The 25,084-nt window shown below is 44.3% G+C and overlaps 2 protein-coding genes across 2 annotated transcripts; both read right to left on the bottom strand.

The window, feature by feature from the left end:
- Positions 1-555: 555 nt before the first annotated feature.
- On the bottom strand, positions 556-16,950 carry LOC139837918 (uncharacterized). The gene is made up of 7 exons (XM_071827237.1): positions 15,987-16,950; positions 14,906-15,188; positions 14,370-14,509; positions 13,953-14,024; positions 13,555-13,733; positions 8,465-9,532; positions 556-1,242 (listed from the first exon to the last, which is right to left on the bottom strand). Exons 1-7 carry the CDS (start codon positions 16,948-16,950, stop codon positions 556-558), a joined length of 3,393 nt encoding a protein of 1,130 aa, XP_071683338.1.
- A 2,365-nt stretch (positions 16,951-19,315) lies between these two features.
- Positions 19,316-20,217, bottom strand: LOC127341831 (lachrymatory-factor synthase-like). The gene has a single exon (XM_051367768.2). The coding sequence runs from the start codon at positions 20,075-20,077 to the stop codon at positions 19,469-19,471; it is 609 nt and encodes a 202-aa protein (XP_051223728.1). The 5' UTR covers positions 20,078-20,217; the 3' UTR covers positions 19,316-19,468.
- Positions 20,218-25,084: the final 4,867 nt, after the last annotated feature.

The raw sequence follows: 25,084 nt of genomic DNA, 5'->3' as shown, positions 1-25,084 counted from the left end.
GTGCATGTGCACCAAAGTAATTGGAGCTCTGCAGACATGGACATGCACGTAGGCCATATCAAATGTGGCGCCTCCATTTACATATATATGTCTGTAACGTGGCCAGTACTGCATACAAGTCAAGTCATGAATACCAGGCTAGTATATTCCATGCATCCGTCAGAGTTTGTTCATCTTATCGCATCTTTTGGTGCGACGTGCTGTGTTGCTCCTTTCGTGGTGAATGCTCAGCAGCCACAAGTTTTCTTTGAGAAATTATCTATTTTAACCATAAGCAATTACTGAAAAGGATACCAGCCAGGCAGCCACGGCAGGCCCATACAACTAAAGTTCAACATCTATGCCATTATGCCACAGTTTTCAACGCTTGGAGTACTCCCGGTACAACCGCGTGAATTGGACATCTACAAGTTCTTGAAAATTATGAAAAAAAAAATCTGTAATACTTGTGGTACGTGGATCTAATTAGAAAATTTCTAATGCACTATATACCACTAGTCAAAGGCCAACCTGCGCGCAAACTGTTTTTTTTTTTGAGAAATATGCTGCGCTTTATTATAAACTGGCAGAATCAGAAGCCAAATAGTCTACAATAGCCCCTGGTGGCACACCAACCCAGGTTTGACATAACTTATTAACGCAGCCTAATTTAGCTAAACAGTGCGCGACGCCATTACACACACGCCGTGCATGCCGTACTTCAGTTTCAGCGAAATCCTGGAGCATCAGCTTAACATCTTCCACAAGTGGCCCATGAAGAGATCGGTCCCTCTCCCTGCAATGCAGCTTGGGCACCACCGCCGCGCAGTCCGTCTCCAGCAGCACCTTCTCCAAGCCCAGTTCCTTTGCGACTTCCAAACCCCGCCGACAAGCTAACAACTCGGCTTGTTCCGGGTCGATCACAGATGGGAAAAAACGGCAAGCTCCCGCTAGGAAGACGTCATGGTGATCTTGTAGGACCACGCCGCCACCACCATGACCCGAATCCCGGTTAAACGCGCCATCATCATTGATTTTAGTCCAGCCCAGTGTAGGTGGGAGCCAGTGCTCCACACGTCCCGCCGAACGGACCGGACCAGCAGGTCGGGAGTTTGTCCACTCCTCTAATAGATAGAAAGATCTCCTGGCAGTGTAGTCGGGGTCTTCTATCTGGGCAGCCTCCCTCGCTTCATTGCGCGCAAGCCATAGCTGGTAAATTGTCATCAGCATCAAGCAAAGCTCCCCATCATCCAGACTCCCAAACTGCTCAAGCAACCAGGCTTGAAGATGTCGTTGAGATACAATATGAACCGGAGGTGGCTCCAGGCACTTTCCCGTTTGCTCTCTGAGCCGGTCCCAAACACAGGCAGAATGCGGGCACCTCCAGAATCTGTGCACCAACGACTCTTCACGAAGACAGACCACACATTTCACTCCTGGCTTGATGTTTTGACGTTGTAGTTCCGAGCCCACCGCCAGGCCATTCCTAGCCAGGCGCCAATTATGCACCTTAACTTTCCCCGGGACCTCTGCTGACCAGAGAGCTGATACGCGTAAAGCACACGTCCGTTGGGAACCCCAAGTGGAAGGTATGATGCGTATAGAAGCAAGTTTCCCTCATTAAGAAACCAAGGTTTATCGAACCAGTAGGAGCCAAGAAGCACGTTGAAGGTTGTTGGTGGCGGAGTGTAGTGCGGCGCAACACCAGGGATTCCGGCGCGAACGTGGAACCTGCACAACACAATCACAAAGATTTCTTGCCCCAACGTAACAAAGGAGGTTGTCAATCTCACCGGCTTGCTGAAAACAAAGGATTAAACGTATTGTGTGGAAGATGATGATTGTTTGCGAAGAACAGTAAAGAACAATTGCAGTAGATTGTATTTCAGATGTAAAGAATAGGACCGGGGTCCACAGTTCACTAGTGGTGTCTCTCCCATAAGATAAATAGCATGTTGGGTGAACAAATTACAGTTGGGCAATTGAGAAATAAAGAAGGCATAACAATGCACATACATATATCATGATGAGTACTATGAGATTTAATCAGGGCATTACGACAAAGTACATAGACCGCTATCCAGCATGCATCTATGCCTAAAAAGTCCACTTTCAGGTTATCATCCGAACCCCTTCCGGTATTAAGTTGCAAGCAACAGACAATTACATTAAGTATGGTGCGTAATGTAATTAACACAAATATCCTTAGACAAAGCATCGATGTTTTATCCCTAGTGGCAACAACACATCCACAACCTTAGAACTTTCTGTCACTGTGCCAGATTTAATGGAGGTATGAACCCACTATCGAGCATAAATACTCCCTCTTGAAGTCACAAGTATCAACTTGGTCAGAGCCTCTACTAGCAACGGAGAGCATGCAAGAACATAAACAACATATATGAAAGATTGATAATCAACTTGACATAGTATTCAATATTCATCGGATCCCAACAAACACAACATGTAGCATTACAAATAGATGATCTTGATCATGATAGGCAGCTCACAAGATCTAACATGATAGCACAATGAGGAGAAGACAACCATCTAGCTACTGCTATCGACCCATAGTCCAGGGGTGGACTACTCACACATCGATTCGGAGGCGATCATGGCGATGAAGAGACCTCCGGGAGATGATTCCCTTCTCCGGCAGGGTGCCGGAGGCGATCTCCTGAATCCCCCAAGATGGGATTGGCGGCGGCTGCGTCTCTGAAAGGTTTTCCGTATCGTGGCTCTCGGTACTGGGGGTTTCGCGACGAAGACTATATGTAGGCGGAAGGGTAGGTCAGGGGGCGTCACGAGGGGCCCACACAGTAGGCCGGCGCGGCCAGGGCTTGGGCCGCGCCGCCCTGTTGTGTGGCCACCTCGTGGCCCCACTTCGTTTCCTCTTCGGACTTCTGGAAGCTTCGTGGAAAAATAGGACCCTGGGCGTTGATTTCGTCCAATTCCGAGAATATTTCCTTACTAGGATTTCTGAAACCAAAAACAATGACAAAGAATCGGCTCTTCGGCATCTCGTCAATAGGTTAGTGCCGGAAAATGCATAATAATGACATATAATGTGTATAAAACATGTGAGTATCATCATAAAAGTAGCATGGAACATAATAAATTATAGATACGTTTGGGACGTATCAAGCATCCCCAAGCTTAGTTCCTACTCGCCCTCGAGTAGGTAAACGATAACAAAGATAATTTCTGAAGTGACATGCTATCATAATCTTGATCATACTATTGTAAGCATATGAGATGAATGCAGCGATTCGAAGCAATGATGAAGATAATGAGTAAACAAATGAATCATATAGCAAAGACTTTTCATGAATAATACTTTCAAGACAAGCATCAATAAGACTTGCATAAGAGTTACTCATAAAGCAATAAATTCTAAGTAAAGGCATTGAAGCAACACAAAGGAAGATATAAGTTTCAGCGGTTTCTTTCAACTTCAACATGTATATCTCATGGATAATTGTCAACACAAAGTAATATAACAAGTGCAATAGGTAAACATGTAAGAATCAATGCACACAGTTTACAAGTGTTTGCTTCTAAGATAGAAAGAATAGGTAAACTGACTCAACAATAAATTAGAAGATAGGCCCTTCACAGAGGGAAGCATGGATTACTATATTTGTGCTAGAGCTTTTCATTTTGAAAACGAGAAACAATTTTGTCAACGGTAGTAATAAAGCATATGTGTTATGTATAAGACATCCTATAAGTTGCAAGCCTCATGCATAGTATACTAATAGTGCTCGCACCTTGTCCTAATTAGCTTGGATTAACATGGATTATCATTGCATGGCATATGTTTCAACCAAGTGTCACAAAGGGGTACCTCTATGCCGCATGTACAAGGGTCTAAGGAGAAGGTTCGCATTGGATTTCTCGCTTTTGATCATTCTCAACTTAGACACCCATACCGGGACAACATAGACAACAGATAATGGACTCCTCTTTTAATGCTTAAGCATTCAACAACAGGTAATATTCTCATAAGAGATTGAGGATTTGTGTCCAAACTGAAACTTCCACCATGAATCATGGCTTTAGTTAGCGGCCCAATGTTCTTCTCTAACAGTATGCATACTCAAACCATTTGATCATGAAAATCGCTCTTACTTCAGACAAGACGAACATGCATAGCAACTCACATGATATTCAACAAAGGTAAAAGTTGATGGCGTCCCCAGAAACATGGTTACCGCTCAACAAGCAATTTATTAAGAAATAAGACACATAAGTACATATTCTTCACCACAATAGTTTTTAAAGCTATTTGTCCCATGAGCTATATATTGTAAAGGCAAAGAATGGAAATTTAAAGGTAGCACTCAAGTAATGTACTTTGGAATGGCGGAGAAATACCATGTGGTCGGTAGGTATGGTGGACACAAATGGCATAGTATTTGGCTCAAGGATTTGGATGCACGAGAAGAATTCCTCTCAATACAAGGCTAGGCTAGCAAGGTTGTTTGAAGCAAACTCAAGTGTAAAAGGTGCAGCAAAGCTCACATATGAACATATTGTAGCTATTATAAGACTTTACATTGTCTCCTTGTTGTTCAAACACCTTAACCAGAAAATATCTAGACTCTAGAGATCAATCATGCAAACCAAATTTTAACAAGCTCTATGTAGTTATTCATTAATGGGTACAAGGTACATGATGCAAGAGCTTAAACATGATCTATATGAGCACAACAATTGCCAAGTATCACATTATTCAAGACATTATACCATTTACCACATGCGGCATTTTCCGTTTCCAACCATATAACAATGAATGAAATAGTCCAACTTTCGCAATGAACATTAAAGATAAAGCTAAGAACATATGTGTTCATACGAAACAGCGGAGCGTGTCTCTCTCCCAAACAAAGAATGCTAGGATCCGATCTTATTCAAACAAAACTAAAATAAAAACAAACAGACGCTCCAAGCAAAGCACATAAGATTTGACGGAATAAAAATATAGTTTCACTAGAGGAACCTGATAATGTTGTCGATGAAGAAGGGATGCCTTGGGCATCCCCAATCTTAGACGCTTGGGTCTTCTTAAAATATGTAGGGATGAACCACGGGGGCATCCCCAAGCTTAAACTCTTCACTCTTCTTGATCATATTGTATCATCCTCCTCTCTTGACCCTTGAAAACTTCCTCCACACCAAACTCAAAACAAACTCATTAGAGGGTCAGTGCATAATTCATATATTCAGAGGTGACATAATCATTCTTAACACTTCTGGACATTGCACAAAGCTACTGAAAGTTAATGGAACAAAGAAATCCATCAAACATAGCAAAACAGGCAATGCGAAATAAAAGGCAGAATCTGTCAAAACAGAACAGTCCGTAAAGACGAATTTTTTAGAGGCACCAGACTTGCTCAGATAAAAATGCCCAAATTGAATGAAAGTTGCGTACATATCTGGGGATCACGCACGTAAATTGGCAGATTTTTCTGAGTTACCTACAGAGAACCATACCCAAATTCGTGACAGCAAGAAATCTGTTTCTGCGCAGTAATCCAAATCTAGTATTGACTTTACTATCAAAGACTTTACTTGGCACAACAATGCAATAAAATAAAGATAAGGAGAGGTTGCTACAGTAGTAACAACTTCCAAGACTCAACAAAACAGTAGTAAAAACATACATGGGTTATCTCCCAAGAAGTGCTTTCTTTATAGCCATTAAGATGGGCTCAGTAATTTTAATGATGCACTCCCAAGAAATAAGAGTTGAAGCAAAAGAGAGCATCAAGAAGCAAATTAGAAACACTTTTAAGTCTAACCCACTTCCTATGAAAAGGAATCTTGTAAATAAACAAATTCATGAAGAACAAAGTGACAAGCATAAGAAGGCAATACAAGCGCAACTTCAAAATTCTCAACATAAAGAGGGGAAACTTAATATTATTAAGATGCATATAACCATGTTTCCCTCTCTCATAATAACTTTTAGTAGCATCATGAACAAATTCAACAATATAACTATCACATGAAACATTCTTATCATGAGCTACATGCATAAAATTATTAATCTCCACATAAGCATAATCAATTTTATTAGTTGTAGTGGGAGAAAATTCAACAAAGTAGCTATCATTATTATTCTCATCAAGTGTAGGAGGCATAGTATAATCATAATAAAATTTACTCTCCATAGTAGGCGGCACCAAAAGACCACTATCATTGTAATCATCATAAATAGGAGGCAAAGTATCATCAAAGTAAATTTTCTCCTCAAAAGTTGGGGGACTAAAAATATCATGCTCATCAAAACCAGCTTCCCCAAGATTAGAATTTTCCATAGCATTAGCAATAATGGTGTTCAAAGCATTCATACTAATAACATTCCCATTAGCATGCATATAAAGTTCCATGGGTTTTTTAATTCTCTCTTCAAACACATCATATCCTAATACAAGATAAATACTATAAAGATCTCTAATATTTTTGTTGTTTTCCATTAAGCCTAACTAGTGAAATCACAAAACTTAGTGTTCTTAGGAGTATTCATTTTAACAGTAGTAAATAAAGCAAACTAGATAAAGTAAATGCAAGTAACTAATTTTTGTGTGTTTTTGATATGGAGAACAAGACAGTAAATAAAGTAAAGCTAGCAACTAATTTTTTTGTGTTTTTGTTTTAGTGCAGCAAACAAAGCAGTAAATAAAATAAAGCAAGACAAAAATAAAGTAAAGAGACTGGAAGTGGAGACTCCCCTTGCAGCGTGTCTTGATCTCCCCGGCAACGGCGCCAGAAATTTAGCTTGATACGCGTAAAGCACACGTCCGTTGCGAACCCCAAGTGGAAGGTATAATGCGTATAGAAGCAAGTTTCTCTCAGTAAGAAACCAAGGTTTATCGAACCAGTAGGAGCCAAGAAGCACGTTGAAGGTTGTTGGTGGCGGAGTGTAGTGCGGCGCAACACCAGGGATTCCGGCGCCAACGTGGAACCTGCACAACACAATCACAGTACTTTGCCCCAACGTAACAGTGAGGTTGTCAATCTCACCGGCTTGCTGAAAACAAAGGATTAAACGTATTGTGTGGAAGATGATGATTGTTTGCGAAGAACAGTAAAGAACAATTGCAGTAGATTGTATTTCAGATGTAAAGAATAGGACCGGGGTCCGCAGTTCACTAGTGGTGTCTCTCCCATAAGATAAATAACATGTTGGGTGAACAAATTACAGTTGGGCAATTGAAAAATAAAGAAGGCATAACAATGCACATACATATATCATGATGAGTACTATGAGATTTAATCAGGGCATTACGACAAAGTACATAGACCGCTATCCAGCATGCATCTATGCCTAAAAAGTCCACTTTCAGGTTATCATCTGAACCCCTTCCGGTATTAAGTTGCAAGCAACAGACAATTGCATTAAGTATGGTGCGTAATATAATCAACACAAATATCCTTAGACAAAGCATCGATGTTTTATCCCTAGTGGCAACAGCACATCCACAACCTTAGAACTTTACATCCTTGTCCCCATTTAATGGAGGCATGAACCCACTATCGAGCATAAATACTCCCTCTTGGAGTCACAAGTATCAACTTGGCCAGAGCCTCTACTAGAAACAGAGAGCATGCAAGAACATAAACAACATATATGATAGATTGATAATCAACTTGACATAGTATTCAATATTCATCGGATCCCAACAAACACAACATGTAGCATTACAAATAGATGATCTTGATCATGATAGGCAGCTCACAAGATCTAACATGATAGCACAATGAGGAGAAGACAACCATCTAGCTACTGCTATGGACCCATAGTCCAGGGGAGGACTACTCACACATCGATCCGGAGGCGATCATGGCGATGAAGAGACCTCCGGGAGATGATTCCCCTCTCCGGCAGGGTGCCGGAGGCGATATCCTGAATCCCCCGAGATGGGATTGGTGGCGGCTGCGTCTCTGGAAGGTTTTCCGTATCGTGGCTCTCGGTACTGGGGGTTTCGCGAAGAAGACTATATGTAGGCGGAAGGGTAGGTCAGGGGGCGTCACGAGGGGCCCACACAGTAGGCCGGCGCGGCCAGGGCTTGGGCCGCGCCGCCCTGTTGTGTGGCCACCTCGTGGCCCCACTTCGTTTCCTCTTCGGACTTCTGGAAGCTTCGTGGAAAAATAGGACCCTGGGCGTTGATTTCGTCCAATTCCGAGAATATTTCCTTACTAGGATTTCTGAAACCAAAAATAGCAGAAAACAACAACTGGCTCTTCGGCATCTCGTCAATAGGTTAGTGCCGGAAAATGCATAATAATGACATATAATGTGTATAAAACATGTGAGTATCATCATAAAAGTAGCATGTAACATAAGAAATTATAGATACGTTTGGGACGTATCAAGAGCTAGCCAACCCCGATGCTCAGCGCTAGACAGAGAGGAACTTGGTCTCCCCGCTCGAAGAGAGTTGAGCTGCGTTTTTAAGTGATATGCCGAGCGCACACTGAACATCCCATTCTTGGTGTAGTTCCATGCAATATAGTCATCTGTTCCGGCCCTTCCAATGGGAATTTTCAGAATATCACTGACATCAACTTCAAAAAACGTAGCTCGCAAAATTTGCTCGTTCCACCCCTGCCCGTCTGGTAGCAAAAGTTTCTCCATTGTCTGAACATTAGCATCTGGAAGGTGTCCTAGTGGACGTTGAGTGCTTGATCTTGGGATCCAGTTGTCATCCCACACAGAAATATTCCTTCTGTTTCCTACCCTCCAGATAAGATCTTCTTTCAACAATTCTCTTCCATGCATGATACTCTTCCACGTGTATGAAGCACCCTTGGGGCAATTCGCTTTCAGAAAACTGCTCTTTGGGAAGTATCTCGCCTGGAGAACCCTGGCACATAGGGAGCTCGGATTTGTCACCAACCTCCAGGCCTGTTTTGCAAGCAGAGCTTGGTTAAAATCAACATAGTTTCTGAACCCCATCCCGCCCTTGCTCTTTGCCACACACATTTTATCCCAGCCCACCCAGTGTACTTTTCGTTGCCCATCAGATCCTCCCCACCAGAATCGAGAGTCAATAGATTTAAGTTTTTCACACATGGACTTGGAAAGTTGGAAGCAACCCATTGGATATGTAGCAACTGACTGCAGTACCGATTTTACCAAGATTTCCTTCCCTTTCTTTGACAAGCCCTGACCCTTCCAGCCACTAATTTTAGACCATTTCCTCTCTGGCAAGTGCCGAAATGCACCATCCTTGGATCTACCAACCTGTGTCGGAAGTCCCAGGTACTTTTCAGATAACGCTTCACAAGAAATACCAATTGCATTTTTCAACTCTTCCTTGACTTCATCTGAGCATCCCTTCCCAAAGAAGATAGAAGATTTCTGCAAGTTCACACGCTGCCCAGAACAAGTCTCATACTTCCGAAGCACACTCTTCAGGGCCGACATATTCGCTGAATTTGCCTCCAAGAAAACAACACTGTCGTCCGCGAAAAGCAAATGAGTGATATTAGGCCCCGATGACCCAAAGCCCACACCAGCTAGGAGCCGCTCCTGTTGTGCCTGTCGGAGGAGAGCTGAGAAACCCTCAACACAGAAAAGAAATAAATAAGGTGACAACGGGTCCCCCTGCCGTAGGCCCCTCGTGGGAGTGAAAGCATCCGAGACACCACCATTCAGCTTGACAGAGAAAGACACCGAACTAACACATCGCATGATCATACTGACACAACTCGGTGCAAAACCCATTTGGTGTAGTGCGTAGCGCCCCCATGCTTTGAAATTGGATTCGGATTTTGTGGCAAGATTGATATATGTCGTGCCTATTTCACAATTTTTTTATAATGTCCATAAATTCCAGTGTGATTTCAAAATTCGGAGTACCAGGAGTACCTTGCCGATTTACCTACGACCCCCTCAGAAGAAAATAGCTAATTCAACCAAATAACTCAAGCTAACAACTACAAGGAAAAATATATATACAATTCACTTAAATTTTAACATCCGCTTACGTCCAACTCACTCGTAAGTTTATATTCAAATTAAGACAATCGGGTCCTTAGGTCTAAACATACACCGGAAGTGGATGGTTAGACATCTTAGCTCTGATACCATATTAAATTATTTCCATGGGCTAGCTAACCACATTGTTCAAACGTTTAAGAAAATGTGGAGCACTTATATATACTTCAAAAATCATATTGGGGTATCTACTTGTTCATTTCTACGTCCTAGATATGTATTTTGCATACAAATCATGTGTATTCTTGCGGCTTCTGATCTCAGCCAAGCAATGCCGACTCTTTTACATCCTCCTTATTTAAACCTAACGAGTCTTACCTCTGATATAGGTGCATCATTGATTGATCTATGCACCACTACAGTCGCATGTCGCCTCTCGCGACATCGCACATCATGCATTGCCTCCTTCACGGCTTCACCAAGCTTTCCCTACATGTGACCATGATTGCAACATGAGGGATAAGTTGGGAAATGCACTTTGGCTCATAGGAACATTTGCTCCCATTATGTGAATCCATATTTCGAAGTGTCAAAAAATTCGAAACTAAATTTGTACATGTACATCTTGACATTTTGTGTTGGTACACAAATTTTCAAAAAAAGAAAAATATTTTTGTGACTCCTGTAAAAAAGACAAATTTTGATGCTATAATGCGACTAGGTACAGTGTTTTTTTTTGTTTTTTTTTTGTACACATCACATAAAATGTTGTTTTTTCACGAAAACTAGTGCATGAACATAGAATGTCCTGATGTACACCAAAAAATTTATATCAATTTTTTTTGACATATTAAAAAATATTTTTTAATTATTTTGTATAATGGGAGCATTTGCTCCTATGAGCCAAAACGCCACCTCCGGATAAGTTGTTTATGTGTATTGAATTTTGATGTATGTAAGCGTAGTTGTTTTAGTCAATTGTAAGTTGGCAGGGTTTTGAACTTTAACTTTATTGGCAGGGTTTTGAATTGTAAGCGTAGTTGTTTTAGTCAAAACTAGTAAGTATGCCCGTGCGTTGCGACGGGGAGAACAACCCTTAACAAAAATAAAAAGATTGCAAAAGATTGCAATAAAATGAAGAATCATCTTTCTACAATTTTGATCCTTAACAAAAATAAAAAGATTGCAAAAGAAAATACATAAGCCTTGGAACATGCATGACTTAAGCCCATTATATTTTTTCATGATATTTGGGAAAATTTTCAATTTTGATAACATTGGACAACTCAAATTGTTGTGTGTACATATTTCTCAATTTTGACAACGTTGGACTCGAACTGCGGTCGGGTGTATCTTTCAGAACCTTTACATTTAATTAGAAAGAAAACCTCTCTTCCTCATCTTGTTTACTGCCGCGGTTTTTTTTTTTTGAAAAGAGACATCGTAGTAAATATGTACATGCACTATCTTGGTTCCAAAATATAGCACCTTTTCTAAAATAAACTAATCAGTGTTTTAAAAGAGATTTGCAGTGTTTATGCCCGTTAGAATTCATTTATTCATGCTCTTTTAAAAAGGAACAAAGAGGAGAGAAAAAAAAAGATATTGTGCCTCTTCTACTGCAGCAGTGGGCTCGAAGGAATAGCGGTCCGAAGCGAGTACCTGGATTAGAATTACAGCCACCAAGATTTTACGATGTACATGAGAGCGATAGAAAAGAAAGTAGATGAATGGAAGGCATATGAATTTAGTACCCCTGAACGGAAGTCACTCAGTAACAGATTATTCACATTCCAAGCTGCATCAATATCCTTACGATTCAGTCCAACTGTCCAAGGACATTTGATTCTGTCCAAGGACATTTGATTGAACAAATACAGTGCAGTGTTGAACATATCGCCGAACATTTGCTTCCTCATAATCTAAGTTATCGCCAATGTTGTTGTATTCAAGAACAACATCTCCCTTAACACAGCAAAAGACATTATTCTGGGCCCGCATTGCTAACAAAGGTCAGAGTATACTTTGGATGGTTATAAATCTTTCAGAAGCTTCGAAGTAAATTATTATCTTCCCATGGCGCCCGAGATGTGTGCCTCACTTCTTGGAAATTAAATATCACATGTTTCATATATAAGCAAAACCTACAGTCGTCTTCAGAATCAAATCTATGATCAGTGAAGATTGTGCACTCGCCGTGAATCAAGTATTGAATCCAAGATAAGAAGCCGGCTAATCGGAGTCCGTTCCTGAACCGCTTCCTTGTCTTTTACGTTGTGTAAATATCTGAGATGTGAAGGCTGAGTATTACACCGAAGTAATTGCACACTCCGGGCTCAGATGCGCCTCTGTGAGACTGGGCAGGCTGCCGACGCGAGCGTGTTAAACCTGTCCAGGGCGACCTCACCAAACACAACAAGAGTTTAGTCGACAACAAGTTTGCGAGTAGGCACGGCCACCGCTGCTGCCAGTTGAAAATCGAGATTGGACCTTAGTGTGACACACGCACGAGGATGCCTTCAGGTCGCTTCTTCTCACACCAATCATGAGTCACCCGGCCTTGTTCTCGTACGTTCCCGGCGGCTCTCGCCGCGGAAGATTGAGCCGTCGCCGGCCTCGTCAATATCAATGGAAATATCAATCCCTGGGACCGATTCGTGGATGTGCAAGCGATCAGAAAGTATGGCACATCCTCCTTGCTTAAACACGACGGACACACGGCGGCGCCCCACCAGATGTTGTGGAAGCGGATCGTGTCCAGGTCCAGTGTCTCACGCACGGGCACCCCTCTTAGCTTGGAGCAATCGCGAATAACGATCCAAACTTGGAGTACTCATGGCTCATCGCCAACCGTGTCTACTTCGCCTGCGCCAATTAGCTCGATCGATTCTCGAGAGACGCGTTTATGTGTATATATAGGCTAGGCGATCGAGTCCGGAGCGCCGGCGATACAAAACCAAATCGGATGGAAACCGAACCAAGCACGACTTGGTACTCGCGCGATGGCAGGACTCTGGAGGAGGGCAGACTTATTCCTTGTTTACCTCTAGGACTGAACAGCTATCACCCGATCGTTCCGTTCAGATTGGATCCAACGACTTGTGACGTCTCCTTCGTGGAGTTTCGTTGTTCGGTTCGGATCACGTAGGAACAAACGATGGACGAACGACCACACGAACCAAAGGACGGACCACGGAAACACAACGGACGATGATGTTGTTTAACGTACCAAACCACGGAAACGTTAGTCCCTTTATTTTTTTTTTTGAAACATTAATCATATATATATAACCGCCAGCAAGCCGCCTCATTAAAAACCTTCCAGTCCCCTTCGGTACCCTGGTAAGGAAAAGAGTGCGTATGGAACTTGCTGGACCCAAAGTTTACACAATTGTTACATCGTTGATCATGCTGCTAAGAAGAAAACTAGGGGGATCATCGTCCCAAAAACAAGAAGCTTTAGTGTCAAAACCAAACCTAGCAAGCTCATGAGCAACGGTATTGGTTGGCCTAGGGCAATGTTTAAATGAGACTTCTCCAATAGAAGTTGCCAGGTCCACACAATCAGCAAGTATAGCCGTTTCTTCGCTCCACCATCTATCACCGTGGTTACAAGCATTAACCGTTTCCATAGAATCAGACTCAGCCTGGATTCGATTACACCCAAGTTTGTCTGCAAGAATAAGGCCCTCTTTCATAGCCAACGCTTCAGCCATGGATGCTGTCATCACATGAGGTAGGTAAGTTACAGAAGCCGCAACGAACCTTCCCTTATAGTCACGAAGAATAGCCCCAGTTGCACCTGTACCAGAATCAGCCATGAAGCTAGCATCAACGTTTAGCTTTAGAAAGCGGGGTTCAGGTTTTGTCCACCTTTCCTGCCCGACATTCGGAGATTTCGTGAGTTTAGCAAAGTTTGCAGCCATTGATAGGATTGACAACTTGCAGCTATTAACCGAAGGGACCTCTTCGGCATGTGTTCGTCGCCTTCTAAGCCACCACAGGTACCAACATGAAATACCGATGACCTCCTTGAGACCAAAATCAAAATCGTGAAAAAGAGTGTCTTCGCTTGTGAGAATAAATTCAAGAACTGCAGAACCAGAACGATCAATCATAATAGCTTCTTGAATAATCTCAGAAATACCCAACGACGCCCAAAGGTCCGTTGCCGCCGGGCAGACGAAGAGAAGGTGAAGGACATCTTCAGGACCGGTATTGCAAATTGGACAGCCACCCTCAGTACCAATATGACGATTGACCAAGATACTTTTCAGAGGGAGAATACCATGCAAGGCCCGCCAGAGAAATATTTTTGATTTGCTTGGGATCTTCATTTGCCAAAGAAATTTCCAAACCGGATTCACTGCCGACCTTCCTGGGAGCGCCAGTTGCCCAGCCGATGGGCCGAACTGGTGTTTCCATTGGAGATAATAACCTGACCGTACAGTGTACATCCCATGTTTTGTATGACCCCAGGCGATGAAGTCATCAAAGCCCTGGTTATTAAGGGGAATTTGCAATATCCGCTGCTTGTCAACAGGTTCAAAAAGCTCATCTAGCAGCCTCTCATCCCACCTGCCCGAGATAGGACAGATAAGTTCATTGACCTTTGTATATACAGCCCCCCTCCTCGCTGAGAGGATCTTCTTTGAAGGGCTGTTCGGGATCCAGGGGTCGTTCCATATATTTATATGCTCCCCATTGCCTACACGCCATATATAGCCTCGCTTAAAAGTAGTTACTCCTGCTACAATACTTTGCCATGTAAAAGAGGAACCAGCTTTAGGGCCGGCTTTAAGAATGTCACCCTCAGGATAGTATTTAGCTTGTAATACACGCGCACATAGCGATCCAGGATCCTTTATCAATCTCCACACTTGTTTAGCAAGCATAGCAAGGTTGAAGGAGTGAAGATCACGAAACCCCATGCCGCCTTCTTTTTTAGGATAGCATAATTTCCACCACGCATACCAGTGCATCTTGTTACTATTTTCATCATCTCCCCACCAGAACTTGGAGATCGCATCCATCATACTTTTGCACACGTTTTTTGGTATCAAGAACACAGACATGGCATACACCGAAATAGCTTGGGCCACTGATTTTAGCAGAATTTCTTTCCCCCCGATGGACAAGAGCTTCTCCTTCCACCCATTAATTCTCTGGATAATTCTTTCAACAAAATGCATAAAGTTATCACTTCGATCAGCTCCCACAATGGCTGGAAGACCCAAATATTTATCTGATAGTGCCTCTGTATCAATATGCAAAGTCTCGCAAATTTCAGCTCTCACAAGAACATTGGTATTTGGAGAGAAAAAGATACTTGACTTGGCTAAACTCACTAACTGTCCTGAATTGGCACAGTAATCATCCAACACCCGTTGCAAGGAAGTTGCATTATTCATATCAGCTTTCATGAGGATTAGGGAATCATCAGCAAAAAGGAGATGTGAGACTGATGGTGCATTTCTGCACACCCTTACCCCATCGATACCACCAACTTCTTCTTCATGCAACAGAAGGCTAGATAATCCCTCCGCACATAACAGAAACAAATAGGGAGAGAGAGGATCGCCCTGGCGGAGACCCCTCGTAGGAATAAACATGTCAGTTTCTTCAGAGTTGAATCTAACTTGATATCTCACTGACCTTACACACGCCATAATAATAGAGATCCACCTTTCAGCAAACCCCAATTTCCGCATCATATTTTCTAGAAAAACCCATTCCACTCTATCATATGCTTTGTGCATGTCAAGTTTGACAGCGCAATAACCATTGCTTCCCGCTCTTTTGTTTTTTATGGAGTGAATACTCTTATAAGCCACCAGCACATTATCTGTAATGAGGCGCCCAGGGACAAACGCACTTTGCATTGGTGATATAACATCAGGCAAAATTCCTTTAAGCCGAAGAGCTAACATCTTCGAGATTATTTTGTATATCACATTGCATAAGCTTATAGGCCTAAATTGAGTAACCAACTCCGGATCATCAATTTTTGGGATAAGCACCACAGTAGTATCATTCCAACCTTCCGGTATCACACCTGTGTTTAAAGCCTGGAGAACTTCCTCTGAAATTTCCGAACCACAGATATCCCAAAATTTCTTGTAAAACACTGCATGCAGCCCGTCCGGCCCTGGAGCCTTAAAGTCTCCAATACTAAAAACTGCTTTCTTCACATCATCGACAGTAAATGGTTCCAGCAACATATCATTCATAGCTTGATCAACACGTGGTATAACCTTCTCCAAGAGTTCAGGGTCTGTTTCATGGACTTCCGAAGTGAAGAGATTAGAAAAATAATGAAGAATAAGAGGTTTGAGCGAATTTGTACCTTCCACCCAGGTATTATTCTCATCCTTAAGTTTTTTAATAAGATTCTTCTTTCGACGAGCGGACGCAAAATTATGGAAAAAGGAAGTATTCCTATCCCCATGTTGTAACCAATTCGCCCTAGAACGCTGAGCCCAAAAAACCTCCTCCTGTTCAAGTAAGAGCTCAATTAAATTTGCCATCTCCTTTGCCTTCACATCATTCTCATCAGTCATATCCCCATTCATCGCCTCTTGCAGCTCACGTTGAGCTTTCCTAAGACGTTTCTTGGGTTCTTTTAAAACAGTAGCATCCCACTCATGAATAGCTGCATGCATATGCCCAAGCTTGCCAAGAACACCACCAGGAGCAGACGCAGCTGCCTCCCATGCATGCAATACCACCTCACGGAATCCTTTTTCACGTAACCATTTAGCCTCAAATCTTCGAGGGCCTGATTGTTGACGAGTCTGAAAATCGTGATATTCAGTGTCAAGAAGAATCGGCCTGTGATCAGATCGGATATAACCCAAGTGCTGAACAGCTGCTCCAGGGTACATCAACATCCACGCTCCATCCGACACAGCACGGTCTAGCCTTTCACGAATCCTTCCACGTTTCCACGTAAATTTCTCACCCAAATAGCCCATATCTTCAAGCTCGCAATCAGTAAGGGCATCTTGGAACGCTTGCATGTATCTCAAGGGTCGAGGATTACCCCCTTCTTTTTCATGAGAAAAGAGGATCTCATTAAAATCACCGAGAATAACCCAGGGAAGGTTAGAGTTATTCTTCAGTTCTCTAATTTTATCCCAAGTTTTATACTTATCCTCCCAACGAGGCTCTCCATACAGCCCTGTTAATCTCCAGATTTTATTAGGCCCTTCAGTGACCTGAACATCTATATAATTAGGCGCAGAAAAAAATTGTTGGATTCTGATCTCTTTTTTCCACATAAGAATGACACCTCCACTTCTACCATCGCTAGGATTTACAATCTTAACATCCATCTTGAGTCTCCTTCGCAAACACTCAGCCGGATAATCGTCCAAGTGTGTCTCCGACAAAAACAACACATCGGGATCATAACGCCTTCGGAGATCCGAAAGCTCTCGAACTGCCGGGTCGTTCCCTAACCCCTGGCAGTTCAGACTTAAAATTTTCATTGCGACCGGACAGGGTCCTCAAAAGACCCCGCCGATCCGAGTGAAGGGGAGTCAGCTCCATCCTTCTTTGTTCTCTTAGAACGATTATGCTCTTTCCCGTCTTTCACATTAGGATTAGTGTTCATTCCATCAGTGATCAAGGGCCTACCCCCATCAGATTTTCCACCAGTCAAGTTCCCCTCATCTTGCAATGTCTCTTGCTCATTCATATGTAATGTTCTTTTTGCAGCTGGATTAGTGAGATCACCTTTATCTACCTCCATCTCATGTCCTTTTCCTGGACTAGTTGCAGTATCCATCAGATCCGGATCACTAGAGCTAGCGCCATTCAGTTTCGGCGCATTATGCCTCCAAGGAACCAGAGAGCGGTCACGGACAGAAAGATCTGTGTGACCTCTTCCATAACCATCAGGACCACGACCACCACGGCCACCAGCTCGTCCACCTCCACGAGGTACACCTAGACCACGGCCACGCCATGTATCCCAATCAGCTTTTAAGAAATCACCCCACTTTAGCTTGTCTTCCTCATGCTCGCCTGATCCACATTCCAGATGAGAGTGACCAAAAAATCCGCACGCCGCACAAAACTTAGGGATTTTTTCATACATGATCTGGTAGAATTCTCTTTGTTTGTCCCGAGATATAGTAACCACACGAGCCAAAACCTTTCTCACATCCAACTTCACTCTAACTCGGACAAAGTTGCCCATGCCCTTCACATCGGTCTCCACTTTACTAACTTTTCCCACCTTCTTTTCAGTAAGATTTTTTATTAGAGCTTCTTTCCTATACCCCACAGGTAGCTTATGAATTTGTATCCATGTATCAAAGTGATTCAGATCAATTGTGTCAGGGGACACTAGGCCATCATACTCCTCAATACATACAGCATTCTGTCTAAATAACCAAGGGCCACCCTCAGTAATTTTTAACCAATCACCAAGGCAGAAACATTGAACAGTAAACATAGTTCCCTCTAGATGATGAAATTCCAAGCTTTGCGCAGGTGACCATGCATTCCTCATGTGTTGTTCAAAGGTAATAGGACTAAATTGATTTGCCGAGTGAACTTTCAATAGAGCCATCCACTTCATACCTTGTTTAGGGGCAGATTCCTCTTCTTCAAAAACCAGGTCATCGAGTTCATCCTCGTCCAGGCCTAGGCGCTGCAAAAGATCTCCAATTGCTTCACCCTTCTTGCTTCCCAATCCTTCCGCCTGATTGGTTGAATTCGCACTGTTTGCCATGTTGACTTGGGCCAGGAGATAGCGATCGCCTCGACCAGAGAACACCCAGATCGCCTCTTCCTCCGATCCGGGTCAGCGATGGAGTCACAACCCCCGATAACCTCAGGAGTCTGGAGGGAAGGAGAAACCGATCCAGACGTACGCAGCAGATACCGGAGAAGACTCCAACACCGATGAGATTCAGCGTTGGAGTAGAGAAACCCTAATCGCCTGGCTCGTCGCCAGCGCGTTAGGTCAGAAAAACTCTCCTAATTAGCTCCTAACGTTAGTCCCTTTATTATTAGGTATAGATATAGATTTTAAATGAGGTGACTCTTTGTACGTTCTCCGTCCATATCTAGATGTCTTAGATTTGTCCAAGACATAGTCTAAAATATATATTTATGGACATAGGTAGTATATAAGAACAGGTAAAGGGCAAAGATTATACCCATCTAAACTTTTTCATGACAGATATGCAATGCACATGCACTTGGTAAAAAGAAAAAAACTGGACATTTGATGACTTCCATACATTACGGTATCGTACGTTTATACTGAGTACGTACAGTACAGGAGTCCTTCCGTATTAGTAAACGGTAGGTACGTACATACATATATACATGATGATGCCAAGTCGGCAAGGCCTAGAACACAACAAGAGAGGAAGAAGTACCACCGGATAACGTAGTGCCGCGAGAAGAAACAGGACGATCACAACCGGAACATATATCATACGTACGTCAGTACGTGGTACACTGCAGGTACTGTGGTACACGTGTACTAGTGACGTGAGTACGTCCAAAGCGTTCACAAGCTCAGACGGCGATAGAGTTCTCCAGCCTGAGCTCATCGGCGGCCTCCAACCCGGCCGCCACGCTGGGGGCTGCTGCGGCGGCGGCGCGCGCGGACAGGACGTGCTCGCGCACACGCGCCGCCATGCCGTCGAGCCCGGCCTGAAGGCGCGCCACGAGCGCCTCCTTGGGCGTGCCGCGCACGGGCTCGCACTGGAACTCCCACCGCAGCTCGCACCCGGCGGCCGGCGCCGGGGCCGGGACGACGCGGAAGGCGGCGAAGAAGGCGCCGAAGCCCATGTTGTTGTCGTTCATCTCGTAGCGGAAGAAGCGGCGCGCCTGGTCGTGCTCGATGAGCGTCTCGTGCGCCCAGTCCGCCGGCCTCCCGTCGCCGGGCGGGGTGCCCTCGCAGTACCGCACGCACCCGGCGGCCGGTGCAGCGGCGCCAGATGCCAAACGGCATATCGGCACGCGCGGGTGCCACCGGTGGAACGCCAGGAAGTCCGACAGGAGCGCCCACGCCTCCTCCGCCGTTGCCGCGGGCACCGCCGACACCACCCGCCCCTCCCACTCCCACGCCTTGCCCTGTGGTGCTGCAGCTACGGCGACACCGGCGCTGGCCTCCGCGTCCATCGACGACAACCCTTGGCAGTTTTCTCTGCCCTGTATTGTAGGACAGTACGACCAGATTAGTGAGTAGTGAGTATGTGTGACTGATGCCTACGGCCGAGTTGGCTCCGATGTTCGAGGTTGGGCGCCATTTATAGAAGAGCGCGATCGGCCAGAGCATGTGTGATTATGGCTTGAACGGTTTTTGTATGGTGCGTACTTCAATTAGATGGTGGATTAAAATAGTACGCATTTGCCGGTTTTTTCTAAATTAAACAACAAAAACACCTTCCGATTCAATTGTTTATTTATCTCTTATATTATTCCAAAATTCACCTGAAAATCGTATCCAAAGTTCTTATTGGCAACGATAACTTTATTACTTTCTGGTTTGATCTTCGGCACGGAGATGATTTTCAGCCTCTTCTCTCACTCCACTCGCCCTAACATTAGCACTGCCAAGGCCCTCTCCTGTGCCTTGTATTTGCCATTTTGGCTGATCTTCTTGTCCCGTCTTCTAAGATGAGCCTGGTGGACACTCGCCACGATGTTCCGGACTTACGTGATTGTTGTCTCACTAACAAAAAACCCGTCAAACAAAAGTTTCAATGTCAACTCTTTCAGGCATCTGCAGATCGATGATGTGGCTACTAAGGTTTGGAGAAACACTTCCCCTTTAAAGTGCAAGATCTTCTGCTAGCTGGATAGGATGTTACCACCTATAGCTCGACTACTTTTGCGGCCGCTCTCGGAAGAAAATGTTATCACAGGAACAACGCAAACATCCACATGCAGGCCACAGCGCCGCGCCCAGCAGCAGCGTCATCTGCTGCGTGCGCCCGCCAACACGCGCCACCTATAGCTCGACTACTTTTGCGGACGCTCTCGGAAGAAAATGTTATCACAGGAACAACGCAAACATCCACATGCAGGCCACAGCGCCGCGCCCAGCAGCAGCGTCATCTGCTGCGTGCGCCCGCCAACACGCGCCACCAACTGCACCTGCACCGACAGAAACAGCAACAACAACGGGCAAGCACCATCAAAACCAAGCGACAAGATTGACACACGTCCATCCATCTAATTATCTTGGAAGAGGAAACACATGCATGGTCGCCGGAAACAACGGCAATACCCATAATTTTCACTCACCATTCTAAGGTTGCAAACATCAACACCTTCCAAAGGCAGGCGCGTCCTTGCCATCAAGAATCTGCAATTTATATGGCAGATCAAATACATATGCAAGATTCATGAGAAAAGAAAATGACAGGTATTCCTGCATTGTGGTACAGGATTTATTCCCAGAACCAACCAGGACTTGGGGAAAGCCTCCAACTTAATTGAGTACAAGTCATTTTAATCAAAACCAATGAGCATTCACTTTGTAAAATTCAGTTCAAGATGATCCCAGTAGGGTCAAGAAACTAGATTCATGTCCAACATAACCAATTTTTCCAGCAATGCTAAAATAAGAAGCATGTTCACATACAAAATATTTGCAGCTAATCCAACTCAACTAGCATGTTACATGCTCACAAGAAGATCAGCTAACACCTACAACAGCAGGTTCCAGTACCAGAAATTACCCCCTAAATTCCCCAAGTTCACCAAATCACTGCAGACTCTAGGCCAGCAATAGGCATGTCCGCATGTAGACATACTAGATGGTCAACTATGTACACAAGACTAACAACTCATTGATTAGAACCAGAAACTTTTCTACACACATGGAGTCCAAGACAGAGGCCTGCATAGTGCTGAACTAAATAGCATAGATGATACATGACTGTAGAAAAGGAAATTTATAGGAAATGCAAACCACAAAACATGCCTTGATGTATCATGGAAACCATGTGATTCAACTACACGACCAACATCACATTCCGGTACCATAAAAGCACCACAAATTCCTAAAAGTTGAAGCACAAGATATTTGTAAACTAGAGAATGAATAAAACCAACCAGGAAGAGCTATTATGTCAAGAGATAACCATATCTCTAACAATCGCTAAAAGATCCACCATTCAACGGAACATGTACCCCAATACATGCAAGGCTGTAATCCAGTGAGAGCGTCGCTCCGTTCTTACCACGCCACAATACATATGAATTTAGCTTCTCGATGGGGATGCAGATGAGAAATAAATCTCCCCGGTGGAGAGGAGGCTCGCTACCACCCCGAATGTACGTGAACGATTTGCAATATGTATTGCCCTCACCAAAAATCCCTTTTCCTCATTTACCTTGCTCCTTTCTGGCAGAGCATGGATAGCTCAGAACTATGCCACTAGAGGTAATGACTAGGATGACATAGGTTCACTGCGGCTCTGAGGGTTAGAGTAGAGATGCGAAGCACCGCCGATCCGTCACACTCCGTATAGATTTAACTCTGCTTAACTGTGACATAGCTGTATTTTGTCCAAGCATGGTCTGCAGACACTGCTCGCGACAGCTGCAGGAGGTCTGCACTGCATGTGTTGAATGAATGAACACTACCCCGGTCGCCGGCCGGAGCTCGTGATCGTTGCGGCAGGGAAAACAGCCCGGCCGGCTCTCACCGTGATCATGCACTCCGACGACCTCGCCGCCGCATATTGCGATTTCGGAACTTTGGTTCACGGCAACAGTTCACGTTTGTCGCGCGCGAAAGCAGGGCACATTGGTGTGCGGAGGAGAAGGGCGCAGCGGCCATGCATGGCGACGCCGGCCGGCGCCGGCGCCGTATAATGGACCCAGTTCATATTACTAGATCCAAACAAAAGAAGAAGATGATTCGGTCGATCCAGGGTCCGCCCGGTAAAGAATAAAACCAAACTCATATGCAAACACAGAGATCTGCTGGAAGAAGAAAAAAAAACCCAGGAAAAACATATCGTTAGCATTACCTGAATCCATCGCCGGAAGATCCAAGAGCTGAGCCAGGACGGCATGCGACCCATCCACGAACAGAAATGGAGATGCAGCTTGCCCGCTCACCACTCCGTCGCCTCCAGCATCCAGGATGATGAGTCCTCTCCTCTCCTCTCCTCGACAAGTAAAAGTCTAAGTCTAAGTCACACACGCTCCCCGCACGCGGTCGTCCGCGATGCCCTTGTACTTATAGAGGAGCTAGGCTGGTTTGAAATATTTGCCGCGAAACTAAAAGCGGGAAAAGATTTCGCTTGGTTACTACTCTCCATCTGTTTCGTTTCGTTCCTTCACGGCGAGGATGGATAGATGGACGTCAGGGATGGGTATAGCACATGGATTGCTGACATGGCACGCATTCCTTCTCCCAAGACACAAAAAAATAAACCAAGGGTCCTATCATAATTAATACGTTCAATCAATCAGTCCAATTAACTCATCAGGGGCGGCTTGTTTTCCGGAACCAATTAACTCATCAACCGTTTCGCATGCCGCATGGAGGGATCACAGGGAATACATTTAAAGTTCACGATTTTTTCCTACCGTAAGAACAATTACTCTGTTTACGTCCTAAAATTCAAAAACTCTGTTTATTTCCTAAAATTCAGATTGGTTTCCCTATTCACAATGAGATCGGGATCCCGTTTGTGTTTCATATAGACGATATATACAGAAAGAAGAATACGCGAGTACTACTAAATCCATTGTTATGCATGTATATTCGTCCATATCGCTACGTACCTGCGTGCTCATCTCTAGCCTAGATCGATCTTACCTGGTAATACTAAACAAAATAAAACAGAGTGTGGTCATCATCACGGTTACCTCATGCTGATCTGAATGTGCATCCTAGCCGCAAAATCTATGCACCACGTACGTACCAATGGTAGATGATTTTTTCCTTGTCTCTCAGTTGATAGATCAATCATACAATTGCCGGCCACAGGATGTATGTGTTCACAATAACTAATACATCATCTAGATATAGCAAAACTCTAGCTACCATTCGAGAAGAACACACAAACTTGCACATCATCTCAAGTGCTACTACTATACTTGCTTACCAATATATATCTAAATTGCCCAGATCACAAGAGGCACATCAACTAATATAAGAAAATCATTTCGGATCCAACTCTCCTCCAGGCCAGCTACCAGCTCCAGTTCTCCCCTTGCCATTGTTGTTGCATCAGGGCAGCATGGGCGTCCACCTCTCCCCCTCCTGCGCGCCACGGCAACCTACTAGCACCTCCATGTACCACTCCAGCGCCATGCGCGACTACCACAAGTCAAACAAGACTTGGCGCCTCGCCCATTATTCACCTACCTCCACGACATGTGATTAGGTGAATATCATCACCATAATTCAAACTGGGGTCACCAGCTATGAAGCCGAAGCATAAGGACATATCAGATATCACAGAGTACATTGGAGCAAACGAACTCACCGGACTCCAGAGATCTTGTAACCAAGGCTGAGACACACGGCTGCCACGACGAGGAGGTTAAACCCAGGGCCACCCAAGCCTACAGCCACATGTGGAGCGCGGGAGGCCTCCGCAAGGCCAGGAGCAGCAGCACCGCCATCAACATACCGCATAGCCAGTCCGCTAGAGGGCCTAACAAACACACAAGTTTCAGCAAAAAAATGTAAACACACAAACTAGCAGCTTGATATATACTTGCACATCACCTCAAGTGCTACTACAACACTTGCTAGCCAACATATCTAAACTAACCAGATCACAAAAATCACCATGTCGTCCCGAGGTTATCAAGTGCATTAACTCATGTAAGAAAATCATGTCAGATCTAGGTCTCCTCCCTCCTGGCCAGCTACCAGCTCTAGTTTTCCCCTCGCCGCTGTTGTTGCATCAGAGCAGTATGCTCCACCTCTCTCCCTCCTACATGATCTCCACGACGACCTGCTGGCAGCTCCGTGTACCACTCCAACGCCATGTCCGGCTACCACCAGTCAAAGAAGGCTTATCGCCTCGCCTGTCCTTCACATGACTGCACAACATATGACCAGGTCCACATCATCACCATGATCTGCAAAAATATTCATAGTGCTTGGCTCGACCCAGAACACCATGCAGAACAGTGTGTACTTGATAGCAT

The sequence above is a fragment of the Lolium perenne genome, chromosome 3 (genome assembly GCF_019359855.2).
Source record: "Lolium perenne isolate Kyuss_39 chromosome 3, Kyuss_2.0, whole genome shotgun sequence".
Taxonomy (NCBI): Eukaryota; Viridiplantae; Streptophyta; class Magnoliopsida; order Poales; family Poaceae; genus Lolium; species Lolium perenne.
The sequence above is the reverse complement of the archived record's forward strand: the minus strand, read 5'-3'. Positions and strand labels throughout refer to the sequence as shown.